Source organism: Ursus maritimus, unplaced genomic scaffold, assembly GCF_017311325.1.
Source record: "Ursus maritimus isolate PB19 unplaced genomic scaffold, ASM1731132v1 scaffold_32, whole genome shotgun sequence".
Lineage (NCBI taxonomy): Eukaryota > Metazoa > Chordata > Mammalia > Carnivora > Ursidae > Ursus > Ursus maritimus.
Window position 1 is genome coordinate 862652 of NW_024425786.1, and position 12923 is coordinate 875574.

At 53.1% G+C, this 12923-nt stretch overlaps 1 protein-coding gene across 1 annotated transcript in view; it reads right to left on the minus strand.

The window, feature by feature from the left end:
* The window catches only part of CFAP74 (cilia and flagella associated protein 74), a 56633-nt gene that overhangs the window by 10108 nt on the left and 33602 nt on the right, over positions 1-12923 (minus strand). Inside the window, exons 18-24 of the mRNA XM_040645528.1 lie at positions 7355-7431; positions 6754-6876; positions 5409-5530; positions 3776-3904; positions 3603-3690; positions 3046-3219; positions 2170-2303 (exon numbers count right to left, since the gene is read on the minus strand). Of these exons, the coding sequence (XP_040501462.1) occupies positions 2170-2303; positions 3046-3219; positions 3603-3690; positions 3776-3904; positions 5409-5530; positions 6754-6876; positions 7355-7431 (847 nt within the window). The remainder of the gene's footprint in view (positions 1-2169; positions 2304-3045; positions 3220-3602; positions 3691-3775; positions 3905-5408; positions 5531-6753; positions 6877-7354; positions 7432-12923) is intronic.

The window sequence follows — 12923 nt, forward strand, 5'->3', positions numbered from 1 at the left end:
GGCTTGGTGTTTGAATTAAGATAATGTATCAAACCAAAAAAAGAACAGATATTTGGTATTTTAACCACTGGAATATTTCCATTCCACATCTTCTTCGAATCCAGATTTCTACCGTGCTCTGTGTTGAATTTTGCCCTAATTACATACGTTTTAGCACTCTGATGTCGACTGCCCTATCATAACCCAGCTGTGATGGTAACGTTGCTCATGCACTGAAATACTGAGATACATATTTTTGTGTCTTGTGACCACAGGCTCTGAATGTGGAACAAAAATCCTTCTGTGTGGAAATATCATTGAGGTTATTATTAGCATGCAGTTAACTGGGAAACCATAAACGTATGAAATGTGATAATCATTACATGCAGAAAGTGAGATTTCACGGGACGTGTTTCAGGACAGTGGATGGAGCTGCTGTTCCCCAGCTGGTTACGGCATCAGGAGTGGCGTGACGGGATGGGGGTGATGCCTGGCTTCCCTGCAGGGCCCTGGGGTGGGCATGGAGGAGCTTGGCCCCCCAGCATCACTCAACCCTATGACCCTCTCCTTATGCGCCCACATCACAGGCAACATGTCTTCCAGCATTAATTTGAATGATCCCCCTCTTGCGACTCACTTACGCCTTCCTTCATTTTGTTGCAAAGAAAGCACCAGAAGCCCCCACCTGTCAGGCGTGGCATCACCAAGGCTCAACTGCGACTTGCCAGATGCTGCCATTCTTATGACTGGGAGGCAGCGGGCTTTACCCAAGACCCTGATGGGGGACGTGGCAGGTGGGTAGTCAGGGCCCTTGATTTTCCTTGTGGGTTCTAGCTCTGTCTCCACTCCCTGAATTCTTACCACCCGTGGACTTATTCCTGATCACCCACAAGACTTTCAGATCCCAGGAGATCACTGGTCCTGCCCATGGCCACATGCCCGGGGCCAGAAGAGGGCTTGGCCCATGGGCTCCGGGGAGCTGGACCCCATCCAGGGCTGCCCAGGCCCCCAGACAGGGCCAAACAACAATACAGGCTGAAATGCAGGTGGGAACAGGAGAAGAGAGGAAGGGAAACAGGAGGGCGGGCGGGCGGGCGGGCAGTGGGGCTCATTGCCCAGCTGGACACCCGCACAGGATGCTGCAGAACATTCCTCACTGGGGCTGGTCGTCTCAGGCAGCAGCAAGAACAGGGCCCTTATCCCAGACCAGCCCCTCTGCACCCTGTTTGAGTTCTCTCTTTCCACCACGTCCTCCAACCCATCTGTTAGGGTGCAAATGGGAAGCTCAGGGAGGGCCAGGGACTGTCCCCATCACACAGTGCATTAGAGAGAGTGGGGCTCATGTCCAGGGTCCTCTGGGGTGCAGAGGGACACTCTGCATACCACATGCACACTCACACACACTCACACGTGCATGCTCACACGCACACACATGCACACCACACATGTTCACATGTGCACGCTCTCATGCACACACATGTCCACAGCACATGCTCACACATTCACGCACACCCCTCGTGCTCACACGCACACACGTCTACACACATGCACTCACACACCACACATGTTCACATGTGCACACTCACACGTCCAGTGCATGCTCACACACATTCATGCACACCCCTCGTGCTCACATGCACACATGTCTACACACATGCACTCACACACCACACACGTCCACGTGTGCACACTCACATGCACACACACGTCCAGTGCATGCTCACACACATTCATGCACACCCCTCGTGCACATGTCTACACACATGCACTCACATGCACGTTCACATGCACACACACACCACACGTCTACATGTGCACACTCACATGCACACACACGTCCACAGCGCATGCTCACACACATTCATGCACACCCCTCGTGCTCACACGCACACACACGCTCACACTGCATGCTCATACACACATCCACAGGTGCTCGCTCACCTGCCCGCACACACTTACACTGCTCCCATGCTCGTACTCTCATACACACACACACACACACACATGCACACACACAGGGGCGAGCAGGCCCAGCAGGCAAGGTCCCGGATCCCAGGAGCCTGAACTGGGTCTGAGGTCCCTGCAATCAGTGGTGTCTCAGGCCAGCCCCATGGTCGACCCAGCCGCCAGTGTTTGAGGGTGGGGAGGGGCTGCCGCCCCTGAGCCAGCTGCACCCGGCCCTCTACTCACCGGTTGATCTCAGACTTGCAGACGAGCTCGAAGTTGTACTCCTTAGCCTTGGTGGGTTGGAAGATCACATCAAGTTGCAGCATTTCTAGTGGCAGGATTGTCCCAAACCCGTCATTGGGCTGAACGTCCACAAACTGGCAAATGGAAAACCATTGATGCCAAAGTGAAAACACAGTGGTCCGCTGGGACATATCGTGGGGGGCTGTGTGCACGTGTGTGTGGCAGAGTGCATGAGTGGGTGGGGACGCATGTAAGTGTGAGTGTGTGAGCAGTCTGGGTGTTTGTGTATGAGCGAGTGTCTAGGCGTACCGGGCTACGTGTGTTGGTAAGTGTGTGAGTGGCAGCATTTCTGTGAGCATGTCCGTGTGTGATCACATGTGCGTGTGTGAGTTGTCTGTGTGCCTACGTGTCTGCATGCGTGTGAGCACATGCGCGTGTGGTGCATTAGGCCAGTGTGTTCATCCACGTCTGCATGTATGTCAGTGGAAGGCAGGGTCGGCAGCGGAGCCGCCCAGAGAGAGAGGAAGGGAGCCTGGTCTAAGCCTCATCTTGGCTGCCCTGCAGGGCCAGGCAGCCAAGAGTTCTGGAAGGAAGGGAGGGAGAGGAGTCTGGAGTCCTGCGGGGGCGTTGGCCAGAGAGGGAGAGAAAGGCTGGGACAGAGAGCAGCAAGGCAAGGTGGGGCTGTGGGCAGTGGGGAAGAGGAGGGGGACAGGCAGGGAGAGACCCCAGGCCGAGAGGCCTGGAGGTGGGCATGGGGTCCAGGGAAGGGTGAGGCCACCTGGTGCTGGGCATCTGGACCCTGGGGCAGCACCACCCTGGCCCATCCCCAGAGCTTCTGTCCCCACACCCGTGCTCCTCCCTCACCGAGTGAGGTACCTTGGGGAGCCCGACAAACCCAAAGCCCTGGGGCAGGAGGGAGTGGTTGTAGAGGCTGACTTGTGTCCTGACGCCCTCGTAGATGGTGCAGTAGCCAAAGTCCACGGCCGAGGGGCTGAGCTCCAGGTCCGAGGTGGTGACCACAGCGTGCACGGTAAACCCCACCAGCTTGATCTGAAGTGCGCAGGGTGGGTGCGTCCTGGTTACTTGGAGTCTGTGTTTGCAAATGTCTCCGTGCACAAGAAAGGCAGAAGCATTGCTTTGACCCGGTGGCCAGACACGAGACTCTGAAAAAGGCCACTTCCCTGTAATCCCTGACTTGGGAGGATAGGAAAGCAGGTGCCAGAAAAGAAGGGAGGAGCCTCAGGTGGCCGTGGTGCGGGCGTGCGTGTGTGCATGCGAGCACACATATGCACGCCCTGTGAATGTGCCTGTGGGCACGTGTGGGTTCCAGTGCCAGGGGGACGCCCCGCCGGCCCTCAGAGGTCTCTCCCCAATCCACAAACACCTGCCTCCCCACGAGTGCCCAGCGTTCCCGGGGAGTGTCCCACGCAGACCTGATCAGCCACCCGGATTGTCATTGGGGCCTTCAGGACTCTGGTTTCCTTGTCGAAATACTTCCCTGCATCTTCTGGGAGGGACTGTCTGAAAAAGGATGGCGCCGATTGGAGGAGGCAGTAAAGCTGACCCGCGGGTTGAGCTACGCACGCAGCGCGCCCCGGGCGCTCACCGCGGCAGGAACTTGAGCTGCACGGCGTAGGAGGAATGGGCCTGGATGTAGCCTGTCTCGGGCAGGAGCTCTATGTGCTCCCTCAGCTCCTTGCACACTTCAAACTTCAGACGCAGGGCCGCTTTCGACCTGCAGGGCACCCAGGGACACCAGTCAGCGACTCTCTGCATCTGCGCCCGCGGGACTGACACACGTCATACGACCCAGGCGCCCACGGGTGCACGGTACAGTGCGTGTTCAGTGAGCGCTCGCGGCCCGGCTTGCTCAGGGGTGGCTTTCCTGAGGAGTTCCTATAAACAGAAACCCTGCCGTGGAAATACGGCCCCAGTCAATTCTCAGAAACCTGAGTGTTTTCTGGGAAGACCTTTGCGGGGCAGGCACCGCCCAGTGCGAGGACCTGCAGGGGTGTGGGCACAGGGATGGGACCCCTGCCCGCCTGGGGCTCTGTTGTACTCCTGCCCAGGCCAAGGTTGGGAGGGGCTGGGCCCCACGGGCCCCGACAGGCCTGGGGCCATTTCCCTTGATTTTGTCCCCTCTTCCAACGCCGGAGCAGCCAGAGGAGGCCACGTGGGACCCCACAAACCGCGTGGGGCTTCTGCTTCTAGTTAGCGCCTCTTGCTCCCTGGCCCCCATCTGGGCTCACCTGGAACCTTCCCTTTTTCTACCTCAAAGTTCCCCCACTCCGCTGCCTGCCTTTGAGTCTCCACCAAACCAAGTGACTGGCTGACTCTGTCACGACACACGGCCTGAGTGTGCAGCTGGGGTCTTTGTTTACCCCACAGGCCAAGTGCTACCCAGCCCCACAAAGTGGCTGCACTGTGCACCCTGAGATAAACTGGCAGAGGCTGGCGAGCCCTAGTTGCCCGAACAAATCCACGGGAGCCCCTCTTGAGTCCCCCGATGTTTGTGGTCCTGGCGCTGAGACAGGCAAGTCCCCCGCAGATGCGCGGTCATGGCAGACGCCTGCGGAACTTCCACACCTACAGCCAGTTCTGCGCTGGAGGCAGGGCCCGCGAAGCCCGGGGAACTGTTCGGGGAGCGAGAGTCCCCTGAGTGCTAACCACAGCATTTGCCTACTTTTCTCCACCTAAGTTGTACTAAAGTAAAAAGTTTTCAGAGATGACCGCTCTGGTGTCTGGACGCCTTTGCAAAACCCTGCAGATAGAAATGCACTTCTTTCCTTGGGCTCCGTTCGCTTTTCTTCTTTTTCTTCTGGTTTTCCTGTCTGTCCACGAGGTGCCAAGGACCTGCGCATGCAGGGGGAGTGTCCCCTCGTTGCTGGAGCCGCTCACCACAGACCCAGGGGCTTGGAACAACACGGGCTTATTCTCCTAGAATTCTGGAGGTCAGAACCAGACACAGGTCCCACTGGCTAAGGTCCAGCTGGGGGCGGGGCTGCTTCCTTCTGAGGCTCCAGGGAGACTCCCTTTCCTGGCCCTTGCCGGGGTCTAGACGCACCGCATCCCTGGCCGTGGCCCCGCCTCCGTCTTCCCATCTGATTGCCTGTGTGTCTGACTCTGGCCCTGCCGCCCCTCTCATGACGGTGACTCTGAGAGTCGACCCTGTGGGAGGTCCTCGGCTGAGTCTCACACGTGGGTCCCGTGGGTCCGGGCTCCGCTGCTGCCGGGCTCACCGTGTGTGCACGACGACGGAGTCCTGGTACAGCCGGTCATACATACACATCTTCAGATCTACGTTGGGCTTTGGCACCCAGACGGGCACGTCGATAGCAACGCCCAGGACTCTGAAATACAACTGAGTTTGAAGGGGCAAAGTCAGAGACACATGCTTCTGCTGGCAGAGCGGGTGAGGCCAGCTGAGTGAGGACGCAGCCTAGCCAAGGGGGTTTTATAACTCTTACAAGCATCCGAAGGTTAATCATTAAACCAGCCACGTTTTGGAGTTCTGTGGCAGTTTTCATATCATATAATTTAAACAATCCTTTTTATTACCAGAATGTTCAAACATAAAAAGACGGAATAGTATAATGGATCGTCATGTACCCATCACACAGCTTCGTGACGATTGCCATGTTTAGCTGTTTAAAAACCCCTTTCGTTACAGAACAATGCATCTCACAGAGAGACGTACACTTTATAAAACTCTCCCAGCTAATGCAGAGGGAGGCTCAGAGGTCGCGAAGGGACCAGGGACAGAGGGAAGTACTTCTATCCCCTCCGCGGCCACTGGCTCCTCCCAGCCAAAGCCTGAGTCCTGGGTCTTGGGAGGTTTGGGGGGGTCTGTGGGGGTCCTGCAGGGACAGGCTGTGCCCAGCAGCCCCTCTCGGGCTGGGCAGGGGCCTGGCAGGGGAGGCACTGTCCTGGTGTGACGGCAGTGAGCCGAGGACTCCACACGCCTTCCTCCAGGACCCCCGGGCTGGGAAGGGGGCCGCCGGCCCACAGGACGGGACTCGTGACACTTAGAACACCCCAGCCGGCAGACCCTAGGCACAGGGTCTCTGGCGCAGAGAGAAGACTGCAGGATAAAGACAGAATGTCGGTGGTCTGAGTGCCGGGGAAGGGGCGGAGGGCATGAATATGTGAATCACCCAGTTCAGGAATTTGCTCACAGCCCTTACACACACGTGCACACGTCACGTCGATAAACTCAGTTTTGCCTTTGGTCACAACAAACATGTCAACAAATTAAAAAAAATGAACAACAGAGTTTGCAGGTCATGTTCTCTGAGCCAAATTTAATAAACCTACAAGTAAATAAATAAATAACAAAAAGTAGTGAGTAAAAATGGTAACTGCTTGGAAATGAGGAGAGGCATTTCTAGTGATTAAGAGCAGGGGCTCCGTATGTGTGTGCACGGGTGTGTGTGTGTGTGTTGGCTATGGAGGCAGCCACCTGTGCCGCCAGCTGGCTGGCCAGGTGTGGGCAGCGCAGGCAGCTTCCTCGCAGGGTTGTGGCGGGAGGAGCGCCGAGGGGCAGGGACCCAGGGCCCAGGGCCCACGCCACGGTGCGGTACTCACTGTCGGGCACTGCTGATTCTTGAACACAGCCTTGAACTTGGTCTGGACCTCTCCCGGGATGACCGGCGTGAAGATGACCGGCACTTTGACGGAGCTGAAGGGGCCAATCTCACCCTCTGTCACCTGCATGGGAAGACAGGTGCCACAGGCCAGTCAGGCTTCATGTTTCTATCAAGGCACTTCCCCCGTCCTCACCACGGGCTGCATCACCACGAGGTGAGTGTCCCTGGGTGGCCTGGCCCTGCCCTTCGAGGACTTGCTGCCCAGCGTCACAGCTGCACCCCGCCGTGTGTGTACTTGCTCTCTCGATGACCCGGGACCCTTGTGTGCACGTGCACGCGTGCATACACCATACTCCAGCGGGGAGGCCCTGCCCGTGTCTCTGAGTGGACCCAGGGCCCTGCACCCAGGACACTGGCTCTGCTGCTCCAGTCCTGCCTGACCCCTGCTCGGGACGGCTGACGGTGCCACCCAGAGGCTGAGTCCGGACAAGTCTCGTCGGGCTCTGGCCAAGTGGAAGGGCCACCCTGGGGGAGGGGGCAGCAGGTCAGGAGGGCATGGCTGGAGGAAGGTGGCCTGTGATGCAGTGGGCCTTGCTAACCTCTCCCAGCGAGATCTCTGTCTGTTCCTCCTCGGGAGGTATGGTCACGACAGTGGTCATGGTCACTCCTTCGGATTCTGGAAAAGAAGGAGGTCTAGATGAGAGGGCTGGGGCAGCCCATGGGGCCCAGGGGTGAGCTGAGGTCCCAGGGGTATCTGGCCCCTCCCGCTCTGGGACCACCAGCTCCCAGCCAGCTCCCTCCCTCTGGCCCTGCTCTGCAAAGAGGAACAACCCAGTGGCATAGGAGGGGCAGAGGGACTTCTCAGGGACAGTGGGCACCATGGCCTTGGGAGCTGGAGACTGGGGGTGGAAGAAGGGGCCAGAGCGACTGAGACCCAAGCTAGGGGAGGTGAGGTCAGCAAGGGGAGCTGGCTGTGTGTGGCTGGTGGGGTGCAGGGGCCTGAGGGTCAGAGCCAGAGAAGATGGAATGAGCCAGCCCTTTGGGGGTCAGGGGACTGGAGAGTGGGCTCAGAGGGGTTTTCTATTCAGAGGAAGAAAGAAGAAGGCCCAGCAGAGAGGAGGGCTGATGCAGAGGGAGTGGAGAGTTGGTGGGGTATGGCCTGGGGTGGGAGGTGTTTCTAGTGGCCAGTGGAGCAGAGGGACCAAGGCCTAAAAGTTTACAAGGATATCACGTTCCAAATGTCCCAGCCGAGTCCCCGTTACTTAGTGTTGCCTGTGCGTGTGCCACTGGCGTGTTCCCTGCTGGCAGGCTGTGCACACTGACCCACCCGGGGGCTATTTGTCGGGAAGGCCCCTGAAAGCAGATGCTGACTCCTCTTGTCTGAGAAGGTCTTCCGGTGGACTTTGCTCGTGATGACACAATTTGACAGGAGAGATGAAGGTCAGCACCCTCCCTAGTCCTGATCTTGGGCTGCCTGGCCTGGCCACCACGGAAGATCCAGGAGAACTCCGGCGGCCTGGCCCAGGCCCGCCCCTGACACCATGTGTGCCCAGCATGGCTGAACGATGACCCTACAGGGTAGTGTGCTCCGTTTCTGGGGCCTGGGGTTGGTCTGGGCCCCTCCAACTTGGCAGACCTGTCACCCCACTCAGCAGCCACAACTGTCACCTCAGTGGGGGAGGGGCCAGTTGGCTGTCACCACCTTGATGTTTATGTCCTTGTCTGCTTCAGGAGTAAGCACTATGACAGCCCAGGCCTGAGCCAGGGCAGACCCCGGGGTCGCTGCTTCAGTCTGCGTGGTTGGTGGTTGGGGTCTGTTGGTGGGTCCCAGTGTGGAACTGCGCTGATGAGTCTGCTAAGAACACGGCGAACTTTCGTCAGTTCTAGACTCGGGCTCATTAAAGATTGTGAAAGCTTCCTTTCATCACGTGTCCAGTATTGGTCCCTGCTATCAGTCATAGAGTGGACATTTACTCACCTCCGGGATACGAGTTTAGATGTGTTTCGACATTTTAGAAAGTTCTCAGCAAGCATGTTGTTAAATACGACCGTTTCCTGACTCGAGGAGACAGATGAGACCTCCTGCCTCTGTCCTCCATGGCTTAGACCACGCTTTCATGTCTCCATCTCTGCCTGTCTGCAATTGGGAAGTTCCCTGGGTCTCTCCTCAGCAACGTCTCTCCACTTCATCCCGATTGGGGTTCCCGTTTCAATGATCACATTCTTACTTCTAGAAGATTAGGTTCGTTTTCCGATCTGCTTCACCTCCTTCTTCGTGATGGTTTTCCATGTATCGAGTGAGCACGCTTATTTTGTGTCAGTGTTGGATAATATCAGTATCCGAAACCTGCAAGATACAGCTCTCTGCTGTTCCTGTGTGTTGAATGGTTTCTTTTCCACCTCTTTTTATGAAGGAGTAAAGTCCACCCATTTCAGTGTAACCTTCTGCAAGTTTTGACAAATGCACAGTGCGTAGCCCCCGCCACGGTCGAGACACGGAACACTTCCATCACCCCCAAGCCCCCGTGCGCCCCTTTGTAGCCAACCGCTCCCCTGCCCCTGGGAGCCACTCATGTGTATAGTTTCACCTTTCCCAGAATGCCAGGCAGATGTTTTTTGAGCCCGGCCTTTCGCTGACCGAGGATGCCTCTGAGACTGGCGCATGTGGCTGCATCTCTAGCTGAGCCCCCTGGTGGCAGGGATGAGGCTCCGCATGTTTGCTCACCCGTCAGGGACATCTGGGGGGCTAGTTTGCGGCAGTTACAAATAAACCCTCTGGAAATGTTCACGTACAGTTCTCCCTTCGAATACAGGTTTTCATTTCTCTTGGTAAATACCTAGGAGTGGGGTGTCTGGTTGTAATATGTTTGCTTAACTTGATGAGAAAGTGCCAAACGCTTCGGCAGTGGCCACACACCCAGCAGCAGACAGGGGTCACGGCAGCCCCTCACCAGCACTTGGTGTTGCCGGCCGTCTGCCTTGTTTTTGGCGGATCTAGCCACGCTACTCGATGTGTGGTGGAATTCCACCGCGGTTTTAATTTGCGGTTCCTTCATGGCTAATGATGCTGACCATCTTTTGATGTGCTGAAACGCTGTCGACAAATCTTTGGTAAAGTGTCTAAGTTTTCTGCTCATTTTTAAAAAAAGCTTTTATTTTTATTTATGAGAGAGAGAGAGAGCAAGCAGGGGAGGGGGGAAGGAAGGGGGAGAAGGAGAGAGAATCCCAAGCAGACTCTGTGCTGAGCGCAGAGCCCAATGTGGGGCTCGATCCCATGAGCCTGAAATCATGACCTGAGCTGAAACCAGGCACCCTTTTGACGCGTTTTTAAACTGGGTTATTTGTTTTCTAATTGAGTCTTGAAAGTTTTTTTTTTTTTAAGATTTTTATTTATTTATTCGACAGAGATAGAGACAGCCAGCGAGAGAGGGAACACAAGCAGGGGTAGTGGGAGAGGAAGAAGCAGGCTCATAGCGGAGGAGCCTGATGTGGGGCTCGATCCCATCACACCGGGACCACGCCCTGAGCTGAAGGCAGACGCTTTAACCGCTGTGCCACCCAGGCGCCCCGAGTCTTGAAAGTTCTTTACATATTTTGGGCATGTTCTTTATCAGACATGTAATTTGCTAGTATTTCCTACCAACCTGTTGCTTACCTTTTCATTCTCTTAGCATTATCTTTAGAAGAGCAGATGTTTTTAGTTTTGATGAATTCCAGGTTATAACTTTCATTTTTATTTTATCATTTATTTCATTTTTTTTCATCATGACAAGTGGACTCCTTCAGCCCCATTCCCTATTTCCCCCATCCCCTCACCTCCTCCTCTCTGGTTACCGTCAGTGTGTTCTCTGTAATTAAGAGTCTGTTTCTTGGTTTGCCTCTCTCTCTTTTTTTCCCCTTTGCTCATTTTTTTCTTAAATTTCACGAGAGGAATTATATAGTATTTGCCTTTCTTTAACGTATTTTGCTTAGCATAACACCCTCTAGCTCCATCCACACCGTTGCAAATGACAAGATTTCATTCTACTTTATGACTGAGAAATAGTCCATCGTCTCTCTATATACCACATCTTTATCTATCTGTGGATGGGTGCTCTGGCTGCTTCCATAGTTTGGCTCTTGGAGATAACGATGCTATAAAACATAGGGCTGCATGTATCTCTTTGAATTAGTATTTTTGTATTCTTTGGTAAATACCTAGTACTGAAATTGCTGGGTCGTAGGGCGGTTCTATTTTTAACTTTCTGAGGAACCTCCATATGCTGTGTTCCACAGTGGCCGCCCCAGTCTGCATCCCCACCAACAGTGCACGAGGGATCCCCGTTCTCCACGTCCTCGCCAACACCTGTTGTTTCTTGTGTTGTTGATTTGAGCCATTCTGACATCTGTGAGGTGGTATCTCATTGTGGTTTTGATTCGTATTTCCCTGATGCTGAGTGATGCTGACCATCTTTTCATGTGTCTGTTGGCCATCTGTATGTCTTTTTTGGAGAAATGTCTGTTCGTGTCTTCTGTCCATTTTTTAAATTGGATTATTTGTCTTTTGGGGGTTGAGTTGTATCAGTTCTTTATATATTTTAGATACTAACCCTTTATCGGCTATGTCATTTGCAAATATCTTCTCCCATTCGGTAGGTTGTCTTTTAGTTTTATGGTTGTTTCTTTTGCTGTGCAGAAACTTTTTATTTTTGTGTAGTCCCGAAAGTTTATTTTTGCTTTTGTTTCCCTGGCCTCAGGAGACAGATCTAGAAAAATGTTGCTATGGTCGATGCAAAGAGGTTACTGCCTGTGTTCTCTTCTAGGATTTTGATGGTTCCACGCCTCACATTTAGGTCCTTAATCTACTTTGAGTTTATTTTTATGGTGTAAGGAAGTTATGGTTCAGCTTCCTTCTTTTGCATGTGGCTGTCCAGTTTTCCCAGCACCATTTGCTGAAGAGTCTGTCTTTCCCCCATTGATGTTCTTTCCTCCTTTGCTGAAGATTAACTGACCATATAATTGTGGGTTCCTATCCTGTTCTATTGATCTATATGTCTATTTTTGTGCCAGTATCACACTGTTTTAATTACTACCACTTTTTAATATAACTTGAAATCTGGAACTATGATACCTCCAGTTTTGTTTTTCTTTTTCAAGATTATTCTGGCTATTCAGGGTCTTTTGTGGTTCCACCCAAATTTTAGGATTATTTGTTCTAGCTCTGTGAAAAATGCTGTTGGTATTTTGATAGGGATTACATTAAATCTGTAGATTGTGGGACACCTGGGTGGCTCAGTCAGTTAAGTGGTCGCCTTCAGCTCAGGTCACGATCTTGAGGTCCTGAGATCAAGCCCCACATCAGGCTCCCTGCTTAGTGGGGAGTCTGCTTCCTCCTCTCCCTCTGCTGCTCCCCTGCTTGTGCTCTCTCGCTTGAGCCTGCTCTCTCTTCAATAAGTAAATAAAATCTTTTAAAAAAATCTGTAGATTGCTTTGGGTATTATAGACATTTTAACAATATTTTTTCCTCCAATCCGTGAGCATGGAATGTCTTTGCATTTGTGTCATCTTGAATTTCTTTCATCAGCATTTTATAGTTTTCAGAGTATAGTCTTTCACCTCTTTGGTTAAACTTATTCCTACTGAATCCCTTTATCAGTTCTAGTACTTATTTGGTGGAGTCTCTGGGGTTTTCTATATATACTAGTATCATGTCATCTGCAAATAGTGAAAGTTTTACTTTTTCCTTACTAATTTTTACTTCTTTTTCTTGTCTTATTGCTGTGGCGAGGACTTCCAGTACTAAGCTGAAGAAAAGTGGGGATAGTGGATATCCTTGTCCTGTTCCTGACCTTAGGGGAGAAGCTCTCAGTTTTCTACCATTGAGTAGGATGTTGGCTGTGGATTTTCACATAAGGCCTTTATCATGTTGAGGTATGTTCCCTCTAACCCTACTTTGCAGAGGGTTTTTATCACGAATGGATGTTGTACTTTGTCAAATGCCTTTTCTGCATCTACTGAAATGATCATATGGTTGTTATCCTTTCTCTTAGTGATGTGACGTATCACGCTGATTGTTTTGTGAACCCTGGAATAGATTCCACTTGAGCAGGGTGAGTGATTCTTTTAAAGGATTGTTGGATTCGGTTTGCTAATATTTTCTTGAGGATTTTTGCATCTATGTTCATCAGG